The sequence below is a fragment of the Mus caroli genome, unplaced genomic scaffold, assembly GCF_978045245.1.
Source record: "Mus caroli unplaced genomic scaffold, Mus_caroli_1 scaffold_5, whole genome shotgun sequence".
In the NCBI taxonomy this organism is placed as follows: Eukaryota; Metazoa; Chordata; class Mammalia; order Rodentia; family Muridae; genus Mus; species Mus caroli.
Window position 1 is genome coordinate 1,540,172 of NW_028227260.1, and position 12,971 is coordinate 1,553,142.

Consider the following 12,971-nt stretch of genomic DNA (forward strand, 5'->3'; position numbering starts at 1 on the left):
CTTACAAGCCAGGCAGAGATGGGAGTGAGCAAGCCTTCCAATGACTCCAGGCCCTGCTGACTATAGCCTCCTGAGCAGTCTCTAGTGAGAACTGTTTATGTTTAGTCAAATCCCAGTGCTAACAGTGATAAAATGAAGTACTTGTTTCTATGTAAGTCATCATGTTTTGAAATGAACTGTGGGTAACTTACAGAGCTCATATTACCTTTTTGGTTATGGTAACAGTAACACAACTAGTTCCTGCCTCCCCAGCACTGAGATCACAGGTGTGTTATCCATTTTGTTTTGTTTTTTTTTTTCATGGGTTCTGAGGACTTAACTCAAGTACTCATGCTTGCATGGCAGTCACTTTACTGACCTTTCTTCCTAGTCCCTTCTAGTAGTATCAGAAGGAAAAAGGACAGAGACGGTATTATATTAAACCTAGCTGTTTAGGGCTAAAGAACATGCTGTGCTCCTTGAGCTACTTTCCTGGGCTCCTAGTCAGAGGTTAAAGGGTCCCTTTACCTCCCTCACCCAATCCAGTTGGGGTCTAGCTGCTCCCAGCCTCCGTTCCCTCATACCCACCTCCCTGTCATTCATGTTAGACCATACAATGGTCCAAGTTACTACCCCTAGTTTCCTTGCATTCTCTGAGCAAGTTAGTGCCATGGTTTCTTGTTCACAGTGGTCTTCTGGTGGCCTCAGATCCTCAAGATCATAGACAGGCCCAGAAACATTAGGGGTCCGATTTATTGAGTCCTGTCCAATCTTCACTTTCTGGCTTCTGGAAATGAATGTGTTCAAAAGAATTGTGCAAAACCAATGGAGCTGCTTACCTGTCTGGCACTATTACCACTTCTAGCATCACCACTTCCTTGATTTAGAGCTTATGTGATGTTTCCAGTGGTGAACCCTGGGAAGTCTGGACCTTTAAGTTCAGACAAATTCTGCTTTCTCCTGGAAAAAAATGAATATAGACTAGAGTGTCCTAAAGACTGATGCAGTACTCAAAGAATGACTTTTAAGCCCCTTCTGACCAATAACATGTGTTCAAACCACTGAGCACAGTTTTAAAACCACAGAGTCACTGAATTCCAGATTTGTAAAGAATCTCACACCACATATTTTTAATGGATGAGAAATCTAATGTCTATGGAAACCAGGAGGCCTTTTTTCCCCCCATAATCGCACAGCAGGGTGGAAGCAAAATCAAACAGGGACTTGAAGACTTGGTACATTGCTTGTGTCTTTCCACACTCTATCCTTCAGAGTGAAGAGCTCAGTGGCCTATTTCATCTCCCACAAGTACTTCCAAAAGAAGTACATCGTACAGGGCTTTAGAGTTTAAAAAATGTAGTATCACCACGCCTTACTTTATTCTCATATGTACATAAGAGGAAGTCTTGTTTCTCTACCTAATGGTTGTGACAGAAACTGGCACAGAGCTGAAAGCCTGGGCAGAACCTTATAGGAGAACACATCCTGGAGGTCAAACTTCAGTTCTCCTGCCTCCAAATTTAGTTTTTCCAGGAACAGTGAGTCAGTCAGCCAAAAGGAGAGTGCTCAACTGAAAACGCCCGAGGAACTTTGTTTCCCATGCAGATTCTGCTCTTTTAAGTCAAATGAGGGCTGGACTTGAGTTTTGGAGGTTAATTTTTGTCTATATATTGTATAACTGGGACTGCTCGTGTTGGCAGAAGGCACAGTCAAAGATTTCTTTGGAGTAATATTGGTGGCTTCTGACATTTTGATATGAAAATCATATTGAGCATGCCCCTAAGAATATTGGTCTAGATGGCACTGGACCACACAGTAACTGAGGACAAATTTGCTCATTTGCTTGAGCATCCTTTGTCTATGTACCATCCATTCACACTTCTTTTTCTCCTCTCCACTCTCTCTTTCTCTCTCATTTTCATTTAGGATAACATTAAGACTTCTTTGCTAGTTAAGGTGGTTGCAAAAAGTCCAATGGATTTTGTTGCCCCAGTGGTTGAATTAATTCAGGGAAGGTTATTGAACACTGACTGCACTCTAGGCCCAGCCACAGAGAGGTGAAAATGAGTAGGTCTTTCAAACTACAGAAGATCACAGTAAAATGCGAAGTTAGTGATTGCTTTGGTATTCTTAGGAGTTCTGATAAGGAGGTCTTTGAAATGGCTAAGCAGGGTGCTCCAGCTCGCTCTCTCTCTCTCTCTCTCTCTCTCTCTCTCTCTCTCTTTCTCTCTCCCCCCCCGGGGGGGGGGAAACTAATGCAATCTCTATAGATGAGAAAATGCAGGGGGAAAAAAAACCTCTCTACAGCCTAAACCAGAACTTTCCAGGCTGAGGGTAAGCTATTCAAAGGGGAGGAGCAGCATATGTAAAGAGATGGCATTTGGGGGTAGGTATGCTGAGAGCTACCCTTTAGTTCAGGGTGGTATGTTATTTTATACTTAGTAGGGGCCTTGATTACCCTTGTTGATCTTTATCCAAGTGATTTCCTGCTTTCTTTCATCCATTACATCTTTACCAACACCCAACGATGCTCTGTCTAGGTTTCTTTTAAATGATACAGATCCCTGTTCTAAGGGTGAGCCGGCCCATTGAGAGTAGCTTTCAACATCAAAGTCCTAAATGGTATCATTGATGCTATCACTGCTAACATATGCTTGTCTTTGTTGGGCTCTGATGAATTGCATTTACGGGAAGGGGTCTGTTATCGGCTGCTGTTGAAGACTTTGATCCTGGCCTCTTGGGAGCTTCACGCTGTGACTGTCTTACAGATATTTTCTTGCTGTAAGGATTAGATAAAAGACCGAGGTGTCTTGCATGTTTTCCAAAGCCCCTTTGTAGGTAAATTATGGTAGTATTGGAGAGATGCTATCTTCTCAGGCAGAATACAACCAGGATGAGTTAGGAAAAATTCTATTCCATCCTATCTCTGATGGGCGTTGTCATCCATTGCTTCTTCAATCCCCTTCACCACTGGAATTGCTTTTGCTATCAGCAGAGCTAACTTCACTAGTCTTCATTTTCCAGACTCCATGAAAATCAGGAGGCTTTTTTTTTTTTTCTGGGCATGACTCTATACTGATAAAGGTTTATTTACCAAACTAGATGGCCTGAATTTTTCTGTAAGGTGCAGTTTGCAGAGACTTGATCTATGTAATTCAGGTCAGCAAGGAATCTTGGATTCAGACTGTAGGAGGCTTTGAAACAATGTCTTCAAGGTCATAAGCAGAGCTATAATCTGTGAGCAAAAATGTACCTGTTGGGGAGAATGGATACAAATAAATAAAAGACACAATGAGCCCTTCTGAGGTACAAATGGCCATGTGTTCAGGGTTACTTCAACATTTGCCATACTGAGCTGACAAAGGTGATCAGTTCATTTCTCAGGTTGATCCAAACCACATACTTCCTTCTTGCTGCTCCCCTATCTGTCTGGACTCAAGTTACTCCTCCATTTGTGCTGTCCCACTGGATCACAAATAGAGTTCCTTTCATTTTTCTCACCCATGTCTTTTTAGCTACAATCTCAGGAGAGACACCAGCTACTCTTTTAGGAGTCCCTGGGATGCAATCCAAACTCAGTTGATTAGATCTTGTTTACTTTCCTCTACTAATTCTGGGTCTAGTGGTCATACCTGAAAATCTGCAGTAATGTCTACAGGTGGATGGGATTGTGGAGATGGCTCAGTGGGTAAAGTTCTTGCCATGTGATCATTTGACTTGAATTCAGATCCTCAGAACCCATGTAAAACTGTCTGTGGTAACACATTTATGTACAATTCCAGAAATCCTAAGATGAGATAAGACTGAGACAGGAGAATACTTTGAAGCTGGTGGGTCAGCTAATCTGGTATACAAAGTGGTAAATAGTGGATACTGTCTCAAACAAGGTAGAAGGCAAAGAAAAAACAACCCTGACTTGTGCCTGCACACACCCACACCCACACACACATCCCCACCTCTCCTCCAAATGAGAAATTGCTGAGGGATTTATTTTTTGGAGTGTTTTTATTATTATTATTATTATTATTATTCATTCAAGCACTGTAACCTGGAGTAGCTGCTGCAGTAAATACTTGGTTAAATTTCAGAGGGTCACCCCCACACTGAGTTATGTCTCAGTCTGTAACTCAGTCTGATCTTGCACTCAGGGCATCCTTTCTGCCTCATGTTTCAAATACTGGGATTATACGCACTATCCACTCTGTCTAGCACTGACTTCTTTCATAGCAGGTCAAATCTCTGCAATTCTTTCACCAGCTGAGGTCTTTGTTTGTTTTGTTTTTTGTTTTCTGATGAGACATCTATATTGTGTGTTTACAGGCCATCATCTTAGTTTTCTTCATCACAGATGTAATAAAATATTATGGCCATCTTGTTTTTGTAAAAATTAGAATGCTACACCTTGCTTTCTAATTTGATTTCTTCCTTTATATTACTGGTTATGTTATTGGTTGCTACTTACTTATGCAATATGATTCTTCCCTGGGTACTCATTAGTGGGTGTAGTTTTCAACTTGGCACAGCTCAGAACTCAAACTTTGAGAAAGCTTTAAAGCAGCTGAGTTGCACAGATGGTCAATAAATCATTCACTGTGACCATTTTATTGCTTGTAAGGTGATTCCCCCATTTTGTTCATAGTGACTTTTGTAGTTGATTAAAGTGCAGTTTGATCAGGACATGGTGGAGTCCTCTAATATGTTAATATATAAAGCAATGAGAGAAGACTGCACCAAATATTTTTATAACTATCTTCAATATTTTAACTGTTGATTGCAAGACTTTATGGTCTTCATCCTATAATTCGAATTTCCATACTTATTGCCAAAGTAATTTTTATTTGGTGCATATTCCAGGCTCTTATCTTTCTACAAGTTCTGCTACAAAAATTTTCTGTGCCTCAAGGTGGTTCCTATGTGATCTGCCAATGAGGCTCCGAGGGTGGCAGAACATGGGAGGTTTATGATTGACTGGATTCCAGGCCAGAAGAGCCTGAACAGTTGGAATGGAATTGTTATCTAAGACGTTCAAGTCTTCTACTCTCCTGGCAGCAGTACCTGTTTTGACTGTGTTTTAAGAAAGACTTAAAATGGGAATCTGGTCCCAGAGCTCCTTGCCCAGGGGACTTCTTGGCTGATAGTGGTCTGTCCAACAGCATTGTTGATATCCAGGGTGGCCCTCCTGTTGAAGAGAGCTGCTGCCACCTATTGATTGCCTTGTCCTGTGTGAAGTGAATCAAAGTCTGCTTTGTTATACATTTGTTTGCCTTTGATGACAATCACAGAGGCGGATTCTTTCTTTTGTCTATGGGGAGAAATGATGATTTTGGTTACAATTATTTGCCAGTCTGACTCTGTCCTTTTGTAGAATATGGAAAGAAACTTACATACTTATTTGTGAACTATATTTGCAAATTTGCCTAGTCACTGAAATTTGCCATCATGTGTCCACTTCAGTTTAGCACACATTAACAAAATATCTGATGTAGTCAACCTAAAAAGAAAGACTCATTGAGTTGCTGTTTTTCAAGATTGTGAATCTGTGATCAATTAGCCACCTTGCTTTGGGATTCTGCTGACAGTATATGTCCTGGCACAATTTTGTGGTGGAATAGACTCTTCATGGCCAGTACACAAGAGGGGAGTGAGGGGAAGGAGCTGGGGTCCTCAAACTCCTCTTTGGGGGCACACACCTTATCACCTAAGGACCCCACTCCCCCCATCTAAGGACTCTCAGTTCCCCTGCTTCAAGATTTCAATACCTTCCAATAGTGCCACCTTGAGGATAAAGTATAGAATACAAGAACTTTTAAAGGACATTTAAGAAACAAACTATAGCACTGTCTTAGTCAGGGTTTCTATTCCTGCACAAACATCATGACCAAGAAGCAAGTTGGGGAGAAAAGGGTTTATTCAGCTTACACTTCCACATTGCTGTTCATCACAAAAGGAAGTCAGGACTGGAACTCAAGTAGGGCAGGGAGCAGGAGCTGATGCAGAGGCCATGGAGGGATGTTACTTACTGGCTTGCTTCCCTTGGCTTGCTCAGCCTGCTCTCTTATAAAACCAAGACTACAAGCCCAGAGATGGCACCACCCACAAGGGGCCTTTCCCCCTTGATCACTAATTGAGAAAATGCCTTACAGTTGTATCTCATGGAGGGAGGCGTTTCCTCAACTGAAGCTCCTTTGTCTGTGATAACTCCAGCTGTGTCAAGTTGACACAAAATTAGCCAGTACAAGCACCAAGTCAGTAGTGGTGCATTAAAAGGTCTTGGTGCATAAAACTGTCTTGGCAATTGTAGAGAATGGTGAAAAGTTCAAGTCACCAGAAGCACACCTGCCAGCTGTGGTCAGAGACAATAACCTACTTTTCGTGTTTCCACAGTCATATTGAGAACAAGTGGCCTTTTTCTGTTTTATTACATTCTGCATTCAAAACAAACCTCCAAACCCATGATGCTTTTGTTGGTCATTTTGTTGTTTAAGGTATCCTTGAAATACTGCAACGTAGTGCTAGACATGTTTCCATGTGTTAGAGCACTGTTTGTGATGTGTTTTGTGGAGACAGTATGTCTGATAGAGAAATTTTGATCATGCCTTAGCAGTGTTGCATCTGGCTGTGTTCAAGTGTACAGAATGAGTAGTGTATATCAAATAAGATGACGTTTTAAAGATGCTATGTTGATAAGTTGGAAAAGAATTTGTGAGAAAAGACTTTCAGGATTCCTTTATGGGCAGTTGTTTGGAATTTCTTCATTCAGTGTTCAAGATGACTTTGCAACACATAACTGGAGAAAATAAGGATGAATTGAGTACATACTATGTTACAACCAAGATACTGGTATGGAAATAATGTTCTGGGCTATGTAAAAAAAAAAATAGAAGCAGGGAATGATGGCATGTGCTTATCCTAGTGCCTAAGAGGCAGAAATAAGAGGATCAGGCGTTCCAGTCATTCATTATGACATAATGGGTTCAAGGACAGTTTGGGCTACACAAGACTCTCAAAACAAACAAACACAGGGAAGGAATTAGTGGTAGAGCACTTGCCTCACCAACACACACACACACACACACACACACACACACACACACACACACACACACAGTGGGAGGGAGAGGTGGGGAGAGAGAAAGAGGAGGAGGGAGGGAGATATAAAGTAGAGAGTTCCTGAATTATGCTGCCATATCTATGTTGTGGTCCTGCTTTGTTTCTTTGTGGAGCTGGGGATTGAACCCAAGTCTTTATGCATGCTATGCAGACACTCTGTCCTGAGCTACACACGAGCCCTGTTTGCATTTTTAACAGGTGGACTTCTCTTCCAGGAGTAACTAGCATGGTCAGTGCAGGAGCCATGAGTGCCTCTGGGAACCTGATGGACTTCCTTGATGAGCCCTTCCCTGATGTGGGGACCTATGAAGACTTCCACACCATAGACTGGCTGAGGGAAAAGTCCCGGGATACTGACAGACATAGAAAGGTAGGTGATACTATGCTTAAGAGGTCCTTACCAATAAATAGTTCCACAAAGCTTCCATCTTTAGGTTAGGATGTGAGCCTGAGGCTATGCATTGCATATTAGTTCTACAGAGAGAAAGAACTAGTAAGAAAGCAGAGAAAAAGACTAAGAGTTACAATAGCAGATACCTTGGGTAGAAATATGACCAGTACAAGCAACAAGGGGACCAAACAAAAAACATTTAGACTACATCTTGACCCAGACACTTTGATGGGACTTGAGTTTGAAGCTGTCATTTTTTTGGGGCCTCATTTTCTTATCCTTGAGGATAGAGGTGATTACATTGAAGATTGGGGTTGGGGAGAGACTCACTATGTTGTCATGCATCTAGTTGGCATTCAGTATATTGGAATGGTACAAAATGCAGTTATATAGTAAAGGCTGTGGGCCCATTTAAAAGGAATAAAGAATGCTTTTTCAGAAAGGGTGTGACCAAGGGTTTGGGAGTCAGAGGGGAATAGGTTCCTAAATATCAGGAGTGAGCTTTTGTAAAGTCGTAGAAGCATGAAATAATCCTGGAGAGTGCTGGGTTTGTTGAAGGATTCTCTCGAGAAGATGAATGAAGATAATCCTAGAAGAATGGGCTATGGAAATGTGCTGGGAATGATTAAGTGGGCCTTGGGAAGGAATTGATGATGGCTACAGAGGACTGTAGAATATGTTGCAGGGTGAAAACTAGAAAACCTTGGAAGCATGGTCAAGAGAAGGAAAGAGTTCTTACTGAAGGCTGTAAAAAAAGATGGAGATAGGATCAGGGTCAAGCAATGGGCAGCTTTACAGGAGAGAATAGCATGAAATAGAGTCATATAACAGCAGGTTCTTGACAGACAATGCGATGCTTTTGCTAATGAGTACAGGTAGGGGAGTGGGGACTGTCTTGCAGCAGGTGGTAGGATACAGTAAGCTGTGCAGCTCAGCATGCAGGTAGGGCTCCCTTGGAGAGTGAGGGACCCCTAGCATGCAAATGTCTGCTGAAGCTTGAGACACTAACAAGGTGGCCTGGGCACTTAAAGAGAGAGTAGTAATGGAAGCAGGGCCCTGGAAAAGTCATGACACAGAGGGAGGAAGGTGGGAGTCAGAGCCAGAAGAGATGAAATAGGGAACCACAAAAGGGTGGGGATGATGATACCAGAGGAATGTAGGGCTCCCCCAGAATGGGAAAGGAAATAGGCATGATATAAAGATACAATAATGGTCTCTAAGAGTTTAGCCCCTTAAATGAAAATCTGTGCTGAACCTGACTTGCTCTTTGATGATCTAAAATTCACTGTGAAGGGAAACACTGATCGTGTGTTGCATACTTATAACCCTATGAACTAGAAAGCCCATTTGATCACTGTGCTGCATTGCTGCATGAAAAATGTGACTGGGAATTTGGTGGCTTCATTATATTCATCTCCTCAGTCTCTTTGTTTCCTGAGGAATCTATTTCAGAGAAAGAAGCGTGAACTGGAGAATGCGTTCTGATCAATTGCTGTATGTCCTTCATTGTCAGATAACCAGCAAAAGTAAGGAGTCTATTTGGGAGTTCATCAAGAGCCTGCTGGATGCATGGTCGGGATGGGTGGTGATGCTACTCATTGGGCTGCTTGCAGGTATGTGTGTAGTGTTCCTAGCACCCCCAAACTCCATACACTTGAGAAACAACGAAGCTGTGGAATAGTCATCTTCCATTTTAATGCTTGAACCACTGAGACTAAAGCAAGAGCCTGAAATATTTTTTTAAGAATTTTTTTTTCGAGACAGGGTTTCTCTGTGTAGCCCTGGCTGTCCTGGAATTCACTCTAGACCAGGCTGCCTGATTTTAACGGTGGCACCACAGACCAAAGCAACGATGGCTCACAAAACAAGTGTGGGCTTCTGAAAAGTAATTAACAGTGCTGCTTGATTCTGTTCACATGTTGAATAGGTTTATGATCACCCTGAGATTTTACAGAAAGCATACATTTTATATTCTGTTATATCCAGTTGTATGTGTGGTTACAAAATGTTGAAGCATTATAATCTGCAAGCATCAAGCACTACGTGTAATGGGCGTTTTCTATTACTACAAAGCCTTGAAATGCATGATTGCTAAGACTTTCAAAGTAATGTTATTTACCCATAGGATACAAGGTGAATCCAGGATAATTACATCTAGACTACACACTGCACTGACTCTTAGAGCCTTTTTTGTGTCAGTGCCATTTTCTGGACTATAGATACTTGGCTCTTCATGGCAGAGGTTTGCTGAACTTAATTTCTTTCTAGGAGGTTATGAAGATTTCTGTTAAACAGACTTTCTGGTAAAAAAAAACCACTGGGATGCTGAGTAAATACCTTCTCTTTTCCCTTCGTAATTCCAATGTGCAACTGGAGGCAACAAGCACTTAGAAAGCTGGTTATATGGACACAGTAGAAGTGTAGGAAAATACAGAATAAGGAGGTTTTGGAGATAGGCGCCTCCAGTGCTGTTTGGATTTGGATGATTATTGTGGGGAGACCTAGAAAGTAGTACGATTTTCTCATGGCTCCAAAAGTGGGAAGGACACAGATACCCAACTGCCTGGATGGGTGCTCCCTTGGTTTTATTTGGGTTCCTCTCATAGAGTAATCACACATGTCCTCTGAATAACTAATTTACCAGAGATTACCACAAGGGCGCACTGTTGCACCACAGACCAAAGCAGAGATGGCTCACAAAACAAAGGGTGTAGGCAAAGGAGATTGATTGGACGAAGACTAATGTGACTGAACACTTGAAAAATGATGGCTTTTGGGGGGTGATCATCAGATCTTGTTTAAATGTCACTTTTCAGTTGAAATTTGTTTGATCACTTCTGTAAAAAATACATCTTCCTCTCCTTGAACCTCTTCCTCAACCAGTTCTGTGAGCATGTGTGTGTGTGTGTGTGTGTGTGTGTGTATAAAACAGCTTTGCTGAATTATATTACACATATTAAGTGATTAACCCATTTAAAGTGTATAACTAAGTGGGTTTTAGCAGGTTTACAGAGTTGTGCAATTATCATCATGGCCAATATTAGAATAATTCTATCATTCTCACCTTAATATTATCTGTACGTTTAGCTACAGAAGAACCTAAACCATTGCCAGTCTACTTCCTTTCACTGTCGTCTGTTTTGAACTTCCCATATAAATGAAGTTGTGCATTATGTATGTGTTTTGAAGTGGACTCGGGTCCAGATGCCTGGCCTGACACTACTTGTGGTACAAAAACTAGATGGCAAAGCCTTTTTCCCCCTGCTACACACACACACACACACACATGCAGACACACACACACACACAATCTGTTATTGAGGACAGGATTCTGTGTGTCTGAGTGTACCTTTAGAGCTCAGTAGCAAGAGGGATACAAATAAGACATTCAGGAAAGAAAACACAGTATGAAAGAAGAAAAGGATTTAGGGACAAGCTTTGAAAATATATCCCCCTTATAAAGCTGGATGGAGGATTAGGAAAGATCAGGAGACACAGAAAAATCTGATAGTGAGGAGGAAACCAGGAGAGATTAAATATCGTAGAAGCCATGAGAGGACAAGTTTCTGGAAGAATGGAGTGCTCAGCAGTTTCAAGTGCTATCAAGAAACGTAAGTCTAGGATTTTCAGCTTTGTGAGATGTGCAGTTTCTGTCTTTGCAACTCAACTGTGCTACTGTAGCAGGAAGAACAGCCACAGTCAGCATACAGTGAAAGTGTGGGTATGATGAGATAAAGCACAAAAATATTGGGCTACATTCACCCTCTTGGGTTGTATGTTGCATGACCTGTTCTGGAAAATGAGGACTTGGTATAGGCAATTGCATTCCTAGTGGAAGGAAAGAATGGACTGGACTGAGGAGAAGAGGAGAAAAAGGGAGCTACATGACCGTGTCTGAAGCAGACTGTGGACTAGGTGTGACTTAAACCTTGATGAGAAGAGGAAAGAGTTGTTATTTGCTTGTGTATTTAATGCATGTGATGTGTATTGTGTGTATGTTGTGTTTATGTGTACATTAACCTGTACATGCATATTTGGAGGTCAGACAAGGATCTCTTCCTCTGTTTATTTCCACCATATTTCCTCCAGACAAGGTCTCTCACAGCACCTGAAGGTTGTTTTTGTTTGTTTATTTGATTGATTTCTGGTTTTGGCTAGGCTGGCTGTCTCATGTGCTTCCAGTGTCTTCTAGTTGTTTCTCTCCCGCAACATTGGAGGTTTAGGCATGCATGGCCATACACAGGTTTTATGTAGGTGCTGGGACTTGAACTCAGTCCCTCGTGCTTGCATAGAAAGCAGTCCAATTGCTGTTCAAGATGTATATCAGCAACTTAAAAAGCTTGGAAAGAGACGAGTAAATTCTGAACGTCTGTCTGCCCTCACATAGCTTTCCTATTTGATATGAGCCCCTTTAAGGCCTTTGTGGGTCTTTGGGCTGCCTACTGCCAGGCTTCTACCAAGTGCTTAGGTGACCTCCAGGTAAGTGAAAGCAGCTGTCAGATTCAGTGGCAATGTCATGTCATGGGTGTGTCCTCAGTTTTGAGAAGACCCTGTCTTCTCTCCCTGTGACAATTCTCTGTAAATTCATTCGTTTCTTAGGTACCTTGGCTGGAGTCATTGATCTCGCTGTTGATTGGATGACGGACCTCAAGGAGGGGGTCTGTCTGTCTGCATTCTGGTACAGCCATGAACAATGCTGTTGGACTTCCAATGAGACCACTTTTGAGGACAGGGACAAGTGTCCCCTGTGGCAGAAGTGGTCAGAGCTTCTTCTGAGCCAGTCAGAGGTATGTCGTTATCTGTGCAGGATCCTCCTTGAGGACCATCCTAATCCCCAGTTTCTGAACACTCACAATTTCACCTTCAGATAATAATCTCTCACTTACTAGAGCTGCTGCTTGCTTTCATTGAGCTCTGCCACTGTTCAGAATTCATTTGGAAAACTTATGCTCACTTTCGTGGATGTTATATGTATATTCTGTGAAGCTCATTTCCTCTCTTCTGCCCTGTCTCCCTCACTCTATCTGACTTTTCTCCCTTTTCCTCTTCCACTCTCTCTTTTCTAATTTTCTCAGACATAGCCTCACCCTATAGCCCACCCTGGCCTGAAACTTACAGTAATTCTGCTTTAGCTTCCCAAGTTCTGAGATTTTAGGCCTGGAGCCATCACAGTTGGTACATTTGCCACTTGCCTTTTTCTTATCTAATATGGTTTCTTCTTTGTGCTGAAGAAATGGAGTTGGTTTTTATATTTTAAGGTAGAAGAAAAGATATTATCTGTTGTGAAGTAACACTTTCAGGGAAGCAATTTATAGTTCATCAGCTTCTCCCACTGAAAATACAGTTCAGTGGCCTTTGTCACAGTCACAGAACTGTGTAATGATCACATGATTTTATCATATTTTTATTCATAACCTTCCTCCACCAAAAACAACAATAGCAAGAACAAGCAAAACAAACAAACAAACAAACAAACAAACAAACATCATGT

General features: G+C 41.8%; 1 protein-coding gene across 3 annotated transcripts in view; it reads left to right on the forward strand.

Annotated features, from left to right (window-relative positions):
* Positions 1-12,971, forward strand: part of Clcn4 (Cl-/H+ antiporter 4) — a 77,409-nt gene that overhangs the window by 19,119 nt on the left and 45,319 nt on the right. For 2 of the 3 annotated variants that reach the window (XM_085837894.1, XM_085837893.1), the window contains exons 3-5: positions 7,288-7,459; positions 8,994-9,093; positions 12,080-12,267. In XM_085837894.1, the coding sequence (XP_085694020.1) occupies positions 7,288-7,459; positions 8,994-9,093; positions 12,080-12,267 (460 nt within the window). The remainder of the gene's footprint in view (positions 1-7,287; positions 7,460-8,993; positions 9,094-12,079; positions 12,268-12,971) is intronic. The other variant, XM_085837895.1, reaches the window with a different exon arrangement.